This window comes from Vicia villosa, linkage group LG7 (assembly GCF_029867415.1).
Source record: "Vicia villosa cultivar HV-30 ecotype Madison, WI linkage group LG7, Vvil1.0, whole genome shotgun sequence".
Classification (NCBI taxonomy): domain Eukaryota; kingdom Viridiplantae; phylum Streptophyta; class Magnoliopsida; order Fabales; family Fabaceae; genus Vicia; species Vicia villosa.
This window is the reverse complement of record NC_081186.1, coordinates 99,441,819-99,455,063: the sequence shown is the minus strand read 5'-3', so window position 1 is coordinate 99,455,063 and position 13,245 is coordinate 99,441,819. Positions and strand designations below refer to the sequence as shown.

The following is a 13,245-nucleotide window of genomic DNA, read 5'->3' as shown; positions in this document are numbered from 1 at the left end:
AAATGAACATTTTGGATTGGTCTCTTTAATCCATGTTCTGGCAAAATAACAAATGCTTATACCTTATCATGATGATTCAAAATTGATGCAGAATTACAAATGCCTATACTATATATTAGTTCCAATATATTAAACAAAACATATATAGCTACAAAGAAAAAAAAAACATTAGTGATGTAGTGCTACCACTATTCTATACATTAATCATATAAATATTTCATGCAATGTGCTATATTCATCATTGTTCAGAATATACCAAAATGGAACTAAGAAGAAACATTAGCTCTTTGTTGGATCATAAACCTTTTTCTACTAACACTCTCCACATGCTCACCAAGTTTTGCAAGATGTTCCATTCTCTTTCTCCATAACTCAGTCGAACCCGACGATTTCGCCTCTTCTAGAGGCGGCTCAACTGATTCATTTTCAGCTACCTCAACAATGTTTATCTCGTTAGTTTCATGTTCGTGTTGTTCTTTTTCTTGTTCTTGTTCTTCAATGGAGTCTTGTATTATTTGCTTCAATCTCTCTACCACCTGACTCATTGCCGGCCTATCTTTGGCGCTCTTACGCAGACAATGATCTGCGAGCTTGGCGATTTTTCTCGCTGCGTTGATTGAATACTGTCCCTCAAGTCTTGGATCCATTATCGCGTCGAACTTTTTGCTATCAGGTGGATAGTTCTTCACCCATTCTAGTAGTTTTTGTTCTGTTTTCGGACGGTTTCTTGCCAACGAACGCCTACCGGTGAGTATTTCGTATAGCACGACACCGAAACTCCATACATCACTCTTGGACGTGAGATGTCCTGTTTCAATGTAATCTGGAGCAGCATAACCACGTGTCCCCATTACCTGACATAAAACATATTCGAGATTGAGAAAAAATACGGCAAACTAATGCGGAAGTGAAAATACTAATGACAAACACTTACAGCAGTTGAAACATGAGTATCCCCGGCTACCGGTCCCTCCCTAGCGAGTCCGAAATCAGAAAGTTTTGGTTTAAAATTTTCATCCAGAAGCACGTTGGAGCATTTAAAATCGCGATATATCACCTACATCAACACGGTACATAATGTTATAAGTACTTGTGCTATAAGCTGCAAATAAGTTGTTTATTCAGACAGACTCATAATCATTCATATTGCAATAATTGGAACCTGGACTTCTAATTCTTCATGGAGATAAGATAAGCCTTGAGCTGCTCCAAGTGCAATTTCAAGTCTTGTTTTCCAAGGCACAGGATCATAAGCTTTATTGAAAAGATGAGCTTCTAAGCTTCTATTCGGCATGTATTCGTACACGAGTAATCGTTGGATCCCTCTCTCACCATCCAAAGCGCAGTATCCAATAAGCTTAACGAGGTTTGGATGCTCCACAACTCCAAGAAATTGAACTTCTGTCAACCATTGCTTATGACCCTGCATAACACAGAAAAGAATGAATTCGGTGAGATTAATCTCTATCTTCGAAATCAAAGTCTTATAAATGAGGAATCTCTATCTCCGAAGAAGACACTAAAACATGCAATTACATTCAAACACGTTCATTTTCTCAAATTATTACTGGTGTTTATGTCAGTGCATCACATAAGCATATCGATCGCTATTTTGTAGATATAGATAAGATACAAACACAACCATAAACTAGAAAAGCTTAATTATACTTCTAAGCAAATTTCAGGAGTCTCATACCTGCAATGCATCTTTGTTAAGTCTTTTGATAGCAACTAAGACATTCTCACCATTTCCACCAACAGGCTTAATTGAACCTTTAAAAACACTTCCAAATCCACCTTCACCTATCTTAAGAAGCCTATTGAAATCACTTGTTGCACGTTTAAGTTCCGAGAGCGAAAACACCCTCAAATTATGACCCTTCTCCTCATAGAGTTTCGGTATACCCCTAGGTGAAGAGGTAGATGAACAAGAAGACTTCGTAACTCTTTCAGATCCCGAAAACTGACTTTTCTCTTGCTCTTTTAGCTCAGGAGCTGATCTTTGACCCCTACCCTTAAGAGTAAATTTAAAATAGTAAAAGCACTTCATTATAACTAACTTTCGCAATCGCGTAAATGCTTTTGCAATTTCAGTGTCCAGATGCTGCGATACTGATTGCGGTCATTGCAATATGAATTACAATTTCTATTTCATCATAAAAACCGTAAATAATGATATCGATATTGGCACCTTTTTTACAACCTTGGCTAGTGATCATCCTACAATCATTTCAACAAATCACAAAAAATAATTATTGTCATAGAGAAGAACAAAAACCAACTTACGAACACACCATAAGCATTAGGATCCAAAACTACCAAAAAGTTTGAAACTTTATACAACCCAAATAGAAATTTGGAGCTAAGAAAGAACATAAAGCATGAACAATGAAAACCCATATGAGATTTTGCAAAAAAAACACAACTTTTTATACAAAAACACTCACAAAATGAAGGAGAATATGGTAAATCACATGAATAAGCTTCATAAAAAAAACAATTGAAGAAAATACTAGAATACTTACAGGTATATAAAAGAACACAAAGAAGCATGGCTATGGCTATTAGGCTACAGGACCTTCTAGAGGTTTGGTTGTGATTTGGTGAAGGGAAAGAGAAGGTTCACAGTCACGTAATTGTCAAGTTTGTCTTTTGTTTCTTTGGTTTTTTGGTTCTCTCTCTGTCACGGGAATCAGAGAACTTAGGAGAAAAAAACAAAGGATTTATGAAGTTACGTCTGCTTTCATTGATTGACCAAACCGAACACCATCTTTTGTTAAATCTGTTTTTTTTAGATAGTCAAACAGGACTGCGTGAGCCGTTGACTAATTAATGATGTGTGAAATAGGTGAGTTGGAGAATATTTAGTTATATATAAATAAATTGAGTGTCTATGTGTGTGTAATGTATGTACGGAAAATTCTTAGGTGGACACGGGAATTTGTTTTACACACAACCAATCACATAATTTTAATGAATTAAAAAATAAATTAAGAATTTTCTCTCTCCTTCATAATCTCAACCACCCCATGAATCCAATTAAAAACAAAATTAAAATAAAAATAAATTAAAAATTACTAGCTTCTTATTGGTTGTGCCTAAGAATATAGATTTATGACCGTGTCCATGCAAGAATTGCTCTGTATGTACAATGACTTGTCACATAGAAAATAAAGTTTGTTTTTTCTTTTTTTTTCTTTTTTAAGTAAACCACCATTTAGTATAAATATAAATTGTGAACTCAAATATAGACAAATGTTTTTAATATCTCCTTTAGGACTATTAAGATCATGGAAATTATGTTTATACCATTAGTTTGATGATCATGTCCTTTTGAATCTTGTGATTTGTGAGTGTGATTTTTGTAAGAACCATCATGAAAATGTTAATGTCTAAGATGATGACACGTGTCTTAAGTGTTTTTATTATATTCGTTTTGAGGAGTATAAAGAAATGCATACAAGAAATATTACGTTATGTAAAAAAAATTATTTATAACTGGATGTTACTCATTATGCAGGGACCAATGATGACAAGAGAAACATAAATGTTAGTCTAATGACATAGTGTTGGAGAAGTTTAGGGAAAAAGATTTTTCTAAGGGTGACCATCAAAATCTTAACTCTTTAAGTGTTCCCTACCTGAAACAACTTGCGCAGGGTAGCCCTCCTTGATTCTTAGATGATCAAGCACCAACACACAGACTTTCATGTCAATTTGATTGATGTCAATTTGATGGAGTTGTCATTCCTAGACCTCGTTCAAGGTGGTAGGTGAAAGTTTCTAAAGGAGATGAGTGAATAGTGGTCCTTCTTTTGGGGAACCCACCTTTGTAGGACCTTAAATGGGGTGTCAGTCTTGAGAAGGTTGGATCATGAAAGGAACCCATCGACTTCCTAGATAACCTTATCTCTATCGTTCTTCGTCCTTTTCGGCCTTAGAATGCGTTATTTTCCCTTTGAGAATCACTATTCTCAGCTCGAGGTCAGTGATCTTGGCCTCTGGTAGCCATCAAGAGGTCGTGCTCGGATGCTTTGTTGGAAGTAACTTTCACGCCCCCAAGTGAAAACTTGGTTTGAGACTAATGTAAGGGGGCTTCACCTCCTTCACTATGGAGTGGCTAGCTAGGTTCTAAATGCATGTGATGAGTTTATTTGCTCATTGCATCCATAATGTGCCTTGAAATTATTGAAGCCTCGTGAACATTTCTGATTTACGTGCTTGCGTTTGTAGTTGAGGATGTTTAGAGTTTTGGCCTTGGATTAATAGATGAAAAGATTGGAAGGACGACATGACCTGAAAATTTCCTTGATTGATCGATGGAGGAATTGGAGCATGAGGAGTTAAACAATCAGAGACTATTGAGTTGACTTGGAAGCTACAATTATCGATTGAGAAAATTATAAATAATGTGATCGGTTGAGAAGATTGATTGTGACGACATAACAGAAAAGATCTTGATGAATTTGACGCGGAGTCCCGTGAGAATTAGAAAATGTCTTCCATTGACGGCACCATTATTCCAATATTGGTGGTGTGATTATGAAAGTTGTTGTGGAAGCTCTCTAGTACGACAATGTAAGTCTCGTGTATATTAGAGTGGGAATGTACAAGTTAGCAGTCAAACACATAAGTCAGTGAGGTTCGAGAGGTGTAACTTGCAAGAGTGAATGAAAAATGTACCTATTAGGACGCAGAACTGAGCTTATATAATGTTGATAGTAAACCTTTCCCAATAGGTGCTGCATGGACCGCGATAAGTCGTTGGATTGGATGTGACAGCTTAAGATGAGCAAGTGACTTTATTCTGGTGTGCATCCTTATTGTGAGAGTATGTAATTTCTTCAATATTTAATACAACAATGTGGATAAGAACTCTCGTCTTGGTTGAGTCTTGTTGGATCGTTTTGCTTGCCCATAACAATATGCATGCATCGTATTGTATATATGATTGTTGAAGACAAACGACAGATATACATTGGTGATTTTAATTACGATCATGTGGTTATTGCTATCTTAGCATATGAAGTGTTGAATGTCCCTTTATCCAATGCAAAGGTGGGCATAAAATCACATGGAAAAAAATCACCCTCAACTCCAAACAATTTTTCTGAATCACATTTAAGAGCATTTCAGACATGTGAATAACGAAATTATTATTATATATTTTTTGTATTTTTTATTTTTTATTTTTTATCTTCTTGTTTCTTTTTAATCATATTTATGTATTTTTTATTTTTATTTTTATTTTCTATTACATTTAGTTATAGTTTTATATACATTCATATATTTATTAAACTGACCAGATTAATATTTTAATTTGAGATAAAATTGAATTCATAAAAATAAATAAAAGTATGATTTTTGTTTAAGAATTATATATTTTATTATTATTAGAACAAAAAATAAATAAATTATATAACTATGATATGATATTATAAAGAGTTTTTGAAATTATCTACAAAATTCAATGTAAATTTTATTGAGTTTCACCATTAGAGAGATAAGCTATGTTTGGATAATATTCTAGACAATCAAACGCAGTGGCAGAGATAGAAATTTTAGAGAGTCTGGACAAAAATTTTACACTTTATTTTTACTAATTTCACAGATATTTCTACAAATTTTGTCTAAAAATTATACCCTTTGATTTTGTCCAAAAATTTCACACCCTGTTTTTATTAGTTTTGCCCTTAATTTTGTCTGTGATGTTGTTCAAAAATCGACTATTAGATGAAGAGTGATCAGTGCATTTTGATGCACGTTCCTTTATGTTTGTACTTAGGCATTTCTATGGTTTGGTTTGTTTATTTTTCTATTTTATTATGTTTTTATATTTGAGTTTATTTTTATTTTTATTTGATTTTCGTACTTATTTTTCAGCTTTAACAGTCTGCACTAAAATGATCATAACTGGAGCTCCGGGAATCAAATCGATGCGTTCTAATAATCACCAGAAGTCTAAGAGAAAGAGCTACAACTTTTGTGTTGGAATCGAAGTCAGATTCGGAGCGCATATTTTCCAGAATTTTGGTTGAAGTTGCAGCATTAGTTTTATTTAGTTTTGGGTCATTTGTTATAGGTCTGGGTTATGTTTCCGACCCAAATTGAGTTAGGTGTGGAAACCCTTAATTGTTTACAAGGGTTTCAACCATGCTACAGTTTTTACCTTTTTTTTTGCCACAAATTTTTCTTTTGCTTTCATGATTAGAATGAAGAACTAATTCCCGAAGGCAAATCCTGCTGCTTACGGGTTCCATTGCTTTGAGGTTATTCTAATACTAATTTAAATTCGATTTCTGTTCAATTCTTTTCTATGAAATCAATTGCTTAATTTGATTACAATTGTTTGCTTAATTCGATTGTTGTTCATAGGATAGAATTGACTAAATTCGATTGGATGCATGTTCCTAAATTTAATTGCGTGTTATCGTTTGCTTAATTCGTTAACTCGTCATATTCTTAACCGTTAGCTTAATTCGGTAAACAGGAACATAACTCGATTGATTTTGATAAGCGCTTGTCTGATTAATCTCATAATCGAATAGGATTGAAGCCGTTTAGGGATTGGTGTTATTATAACCGATAATAAGTCGGAATCCAAATCAATAGGATTAGTTGTTTAGCTTAATTTTGATAATTGCTTATTTACTCTGTTTTACAAATTGATTCTAAAACCATAAACCCCCAATTTATTTATATTAGTTAATAATAAAATGAGAATCCTTGTGATATACGACTCGAGTCATTGTCGCTATATTACATTTTCAAAATACTCGTTTTTGATCCGCGTGCGACAGCGGATCAGGGAGTATATAACGAAAGGAGGGGTTGAGACCGGGCGCGTGTCCAGACTCGCTGAGCTGTAGCTCCGCCCCAGATCAAACGCACGGTTGCAATACATTTCAATGCACTTGGATTATGGAAATGAGAAATTTCAGTTTGTAGCTTCTGACGAACGCACGTCTAACAACATTTCCACCACATTTTTAAGCGTGTGTAAAGTTAGTTATATATACGACAAATATTCAAATTTTTCATAATTAAATTAAAATAGAATCTCATAATAAATTTATAATGATTAAATTATAACTAAATAAAATTTTAATTTTTTTTTATGTTGAACCATAATTAACAAATACAGAGCTTCTAAATATTTAAACGGCTATATGATCTTCTAGCTTCTAACATTGGAGTACTTGCCAAACAAATTCCTCTCAACAAAACGTGGTTTTTGATGCCTTTGTAAAACAAGCAAATGATGTTTTTAAGGCTCTTCTAGATTCTTATCTACTCGAAATAATATTAAAATTTTCTTTTTTAATTTTGATAAGAACTTAAAAGTTTCTTCAACTCCAACAAATAATAAAGTTTTATATTTTGTGTTGTTCCCTACAAGATTAATATTTTAATATCTAAGTCAGTATTTTTACAGTAAAAAATAAAGTGAATTGTGTATTACAAAATCATACGTGCTTCCGCACCTCTTGTAGTTCTTATACAATTGGTGAACATAAACCTTTTCAATTTTTTGACTTGATACTGGCCTAACGTACATATATTATATTTTTAAAATTTTGAGTAATTTATCTTAAAGAAATAAAAATATTATAAATATAATTTATGATAAAAGTTAAATATTTATAATAAATTAATAGTTACAATTAATTCACGATATTAAAACTCTACACCAAATTATATTTTCTTCATGTCTTATTTATATTTTTGTTTGTGTTAGAAATAATGGAGAGCTATCACAGACTTTACAAGCTATGAGAGGCATAACGCAAGGGCCTATCTTATCCTACCTTTTTGTCCTCATTATGGAATATTTGCAAAGGAGCCTACACAAAATGCAACCAAATCCAGATTATAATCATCATGTTAAATGTGAGAGATTGCATCTTACAAACCTCACATTTGCATATGACATCCTTCTATACTCAGAGAGGAGATCTGAGATCTGTGGAGTTATTATTGCAGGCCTTTCACAAATTTACTATGTCCATTGGTATGAAGAGTAATCCCAACAAATATAGGATCTTCTTTGGAAGTGTTGATGCAAGTACTAAAGAAGTAATCTTGCAACCTACAAATTTCATTGAAGACTCCCTTCCCTTCAAATATTTGGGAGTTCCCCTTACATGCAAGAAGTTATCTATAAGTCCCTACTTGGTGCTTGTGGAGAAGATTATAGGTAGAATGAGCCACTGGAGTCCAAGGTTTTTGAGTTATGCAGGGAGATTGTAATTACTCAAAAGCATATCCTTTGCCATGACTAAATACTGGATGAGTTGTTTCCCCTACCCAAAGTTGTTATAAAAAAGGTAGATGTTTTATGCAGAACATTTTTCTGGACTGGCAAAAACAGCAGTAGCAGAGAAAGTCCTATTGTATGGAAAAAAGTCTACAGTTAAAAGAAACATGGAGGTTTGGATATTTTAGACTTGACTATTTGGAACAAAATAGTTATGCTTAAACTGCTGTGGAATCTGTCCAATAAGACTGGAAGCCTTTGGGTGAAATGGGTTCATGCATATTACATCAAAGGTAGCAATATGATATAGGCAAAAGTGAGCAATGGGAGCACCTGGATGGCTGGATCTTCAAACAGATCATGCACCAAAGGGAGCATCTTAGTACCATACAGACCAGCTGGGATCAAATGTGCAGCAACAGAAAATTCCATATAAAAACCTTATACATTAAGATGAGGGAGATAGAACCTGAGGTACCATGGCATAGACTGATATACAACAATGCAGACAGACCTAGAGCAGTGATCACCTTATGGATGGCTTGTCACAGAATACTTGTCACAAAGGATAGGTTATTGAAATTTGGTATGGTGATTGTCACCTTTTGTAGTTTTTGCAACAAATAGGAAAGTATTGATCACATAATTTTTTAATGTGATATTGTGAAAGAGATTTGGGCTCATGTCTTACAGTGGATACACATAATTCATCAACCAAAGCCTTGGAAGGAAGAACTATAATGGTTCATTCAACACATCAAAGGTAAATGATGGAAGGTGGATATGCTTAAATTTGCTGCAGTAGAAACAATATATGGTGCATGGAAGTTTCACAATGATACTTGTTTTGAGAATGATTGTGATAGAGTCAAAGTTAGAAATTATATCATTGAGAACATTGTATATATGGGATGATGTAATAGAAAACTTAGACCTCATATAGCTAGAATGGTGATGGGATATGAGAAGACTTTTGTTTGTTTGTTGTCTCTCCGTGTTTGTCCTCTTGATGGTTGGATCCATGCAATCGCTGTGTATTCCACGATATTTTGATTAATCAATTTTGATTTATTCAAAACAAAAATTATGTTTTAAAAGTATTGATATAATATTTATTATTTTTATTATTATTATAAATTGATTTATTATCATTTATTCTACACTTTACTAACTAAAACTACAATTAATAAAAATATTTAATAATATTAGTTTTATTATTAAAATGATTTAATATTTCTTATATAAATTATTAACAATTTTGTTAGTGTGATTAAAAGAATATTTAACAAGTTAGCATATATTCATTGGATATAGTGGTCAAACAAGAAGCCGTGTTTGGATTAGGGGAAGCCAAGTACGTAATCCTATTATTAGGTTTTAAAGTGGTAGGTTTGACCAAATGGATCACAACTCAACAACTCTTATTTTTTTGATACACCGACAATAGAACCATTTTAAAACAATAATTAGAGTCTCTTTGGTAAGACAAAAAAAGAGCTTTTAGCTTTTAACTTTTAGCTTTTCAGCTCGTATTAATAAAAAAATTCTGTTTGGTAACTCTATTTTAGCTTTTAGCTTGTAGCTTTTTTACTAGCTTTTAGCTTTTTTTTCAAAAGCTAATTGAAGTAGCTTTTGAGCTTGTAGCTTTTAGCTTGTGAGTTTTTCTTCCATTAATACCCTTATTATTTTAACTAAAATATATTATTACCCTCATTAATTAAAATGTCATTAATGTCATTTTGTATTTATCAGCTAATGAAACAACTAATTTACCAAACACTCACATTAGCTTACCAGCTATCCGCTACCAGCTATCAGCTACCAGCTACCAGCTAAAAACTATCTGCTACAAGCTAAAAGCTACCAACTATCAGCTAATTTTACCAAATAGAGCCTTAATACTACTCCACAAGTGAGTTTGATCCTAACCGTTGAACATATATTCAAATGTCAAAAACAAATTTATGAAAAATACTTGCATGAACACAAACATAACAAGTGGCTTTACAAACAACCAATCAAAAAAATTTATTAATTAAAAAACAAAAATATTTTTTTCTCTCTCCTACTCAATTACAATCACCCCATGAATCCAATTAAAAAAGAAATTAAATTTTAAATAAATTTAAAAATTTCTTTTTTCTTATTGGTTGTTCCTAACACTAATGATTTATGTGCGTATCCATGCAAGTTTTTCTCCAAATTTATAATAGGAATTTTGGTTTCTTAACTATATTCTTAGATATAGATTGATTTTTTAATTTTTTTTGGTCCACTTGATCCTTTAAAGAGTCTCTTAAGTTTTTTTTTTGAGGCTGTACAATAATCTATTTTGCACATTCTCAAAGACGGTTCTGGTCCTTTAACTTTTAAAACGTTTAATTTTAGTCTTATTTGTCTAATTAGAGGCGGATTTAGCGATCGATTTCAAAGTTTTTTCTATCATTAATTAGACAAAAAAGACTAAAATTAAATGTTTTGAAAATTAAGGGATCAAGGCGACATGAAAAAAAATTAAAGAACCAATCTGAATCCAAGGGTATATAGTTAAGGGACTAAAATGAGTATTTTGCCTATAATCGATTAACCAATTATTTTTAAGAGAAAAGTTGGTAATATTATTAATGGGTGTATTTTGGATGTAACTATTATTATTATTATTATTATTATTATTATTATTATTATTATTATTATTATGCTTAAATGCACTTTTGGTCCTGGTAAGTTAGCAAGTTTTTTATTTTCGATAAAAAAAAAATTTGGGTTTGAGTCCTTACATCTCACTTTCACATTCGTTTTAGTCCCTAAAATCAAAATCTGTATGAAAACGAAAATCAAAAACTCTCTAATTTCAAAAATGTATTTACGCCTTATTATTATTATTATTATTATTATTATTATTATTATTATTATTATTATTATTATTATTATTATTATTATTATTATTATTATTATTATTATTATTATTATTATTATTGACGAAAAATAAGGCAATATGTCACCATAAAATCTTAGAGAAGAAAAAACAAGTTACAAAGAGGACCGAGAAGACTAAGAGGGATAAAAATCAAAATTCCAGCAAATTCCATATTAATATTCTCACAGGACTATATCCCATCAAGTAAAGTCTTTAACTTTAAATCCAATGTTTGCAAGTCTATTTGTACAGTGATTTCTTTTTCTAAAAATGTGAGTGGTCATAAATGACTTGGACTTAGTGAGATGCAAAGCATTGATCTATGTTTCTTATTCTCCAAGGCACCAAAAATTTTGAATCAGACTCAAGCCAGAAATTGGACCGGTTTTGGAATTGGCAATCTCAATGGCTAAAATAGCTCTAGTCAGCTCTGCATGGTGTTGAATTCCATCATAGAGTTGGATAGACTACATGCAAAAGATAATAGAGAGAAATTGAACGATAAAATTTATAACTACTAATATAGGAAATTACAAATGCAAAGGTACATAACACTTTCATAAAAATTACTATTGGTTCCAACTATAACTCAAGTATCTACTAATTATTGTGACTTTTATCAAACTGGTTTGCAATGGATTATAACTTAAGTATTTCTCAATTGTATATTTCAATAGCCCCAACCAAAACTCATGTTGCAAGGGTCACAATGTTGTCGCAATTAAGCAATTGCAATACTATAGCAACTACAACCGCATCGACGACTACAACCGTAAATTAAAATTATTGACCATTATCATTTAACACGAATTATTTACTCTGTAGCAACGTGAAATTAAAGGTTAAATTACTCCCAAGATCCTTTAAGTTATTTAATTGTAACAGTTTAGTCCTTCAAGTTTTTTTTGTAACAACTTGATCCTTTTGGGTGATATTTGCCTCCTTTTTATCTCGTTTTAATCATTTATAAATGTTGATTGTTGTGTTTTTGGAAGCACTTCATCATTTTTACATCCCTCAAAATAATTCCATCCATGATTAGCACATTTTCTCGGTTAAAAAAGGATAATGGTGCACACATTTGATAACATAAAGAACCTAGTTGTAGCAAAAATAACATGAAGGACCAAACTGTTACAATTAAATAACTTAAAGGACCTTGGGAGTAATTTAACCTGAAATTAAAAGGTTCAAACCCATGGGATAAAGAACTGTGAAAATCAAAATAAATGGCCTTAATTAAAAATTAATTTGTCAAATAGTTTAAGCACATCACAAGAACAAACATAAAATAAATGGAGAGTAAATGTAATGTGTTAATCCGATTTGATCAAATATTCTATTATAGACGAGAGAGAGCAACTCTTCGATGCACTATACCTCAAGAGTTGTTACAAGATATTACAAAATAAGTTACAAGAAAATCATTTTTCAAGTTCATAATAACATATTCTATTTTCTATCAAAGTGTTTTCCAATCTCTCCTTCTCTCAATATATGAATCACACAAACTCAAAATTGTTTAGAAGTGTTTCCATATCACCTTAAATTATCCTCAATTAGAACAATGAATTTAAACAATCTCTAGTTTTTTCTCTATAAATTTCTCTCTAAAAACCCTAATTTTTTCTCGTCTCCTAAAAAAGGGGTGAAGAGCACCTTTTACAAGTATTTCAAAAATATCATTGTGTTTACAATGTTTCCTACAAATTGTAGGACGTAATACGTCTTTTCAAACACATATTACTTTCCTTGTAAATGCATTGCATTATGGCAAATCAAAAGCGGTTATTTCTTTAGACAATCTCCCTAATTCTTCACCTTGAGTATGAAACCGATGGTGATACCCAGTTTTCCATCAACCACCTTGATGCTCTCTCCAAAAGTTAAAACACTTTTCAAAGAAATTGATTAAATCAAACACATCCGCAAACTTTATTTCCATGTCACCTTCTTAACTGCAATCTCCTTTGAATCAAACATGTCCCATATTAAGTGCAAGTGAATGTCAACGTGCTTTCTTATTTCACGATACACTTGATAATTGGACAAGTTAATGACAATTTAACTA

The 13,245-nt window shown here is 32.0% G+C and overlaps 1 protein-coding gene across 2 annotated transcripts; it reads right to left on the bottom strand.

Annotated features, from left to right (window-relative positions):
- Positions 1-180: 180 nt before the first annotated feature.
- Positions 181-2,760, bottom strand: LOC131617993 (probable serine/threonine-protein kinase PBL19). 2 transcript variants are annotated; one of them, XM_058889264.1, is made up of 5 exons: positions 2,526-2,760; positions 1,697-2,220; positions 1,163-1,423; positions 935-1,057; positions 181-854 (listed from the first exon to the last, which is right to left on the bottom strand). In XM_058889264.1, the coding sequence occupies exons 2-5, from the start codon at positions 2,048-2,050 to the stop codon at positions 267-269; spliced, it is 1,326 nt and encodes a 441-aa protein (XP_058745247.1). In that variant the 5' UTR covers positions 2,051-2,220; positions 2,526-2,760; the 3' UTR covers positions 181-266. The 2 variants fall into 2 exon arrangements, with proteins under 2 accessions (XP_058745247.1, XP_058745248.1); XM_058889265.1 differs by lacking the exon at positions 2,526-2,760 and adding an exon at positions 2,448-2,464.
- Between the last annotated feature and the right edge of the window lie 10,485 nt (positions 2,761-13,245).

Coding starts and splice junctions, on each gene's coding strand:
- LOC131617993 (XM_058889264.1), bottom strand. CDS start 2,050: ATGAAGTGCTTTTACTATTTTAAATTTACTCTTAAGGGTAGGGGTCAA. Junction 1,424..1,696: donor TTAACAAAGATGCATTGCAG/GTATGAGACTCC, acceptor TGTGTTATGCAG/GGTCATAAGCAATGGTTGAC. Junction 855..934: donor ATACTCATGTTTCAACTGCT/GTAAGTGTTTGT, acceptor GTTTTATGTCAG/GTAATGGGGACACGTGGTTA.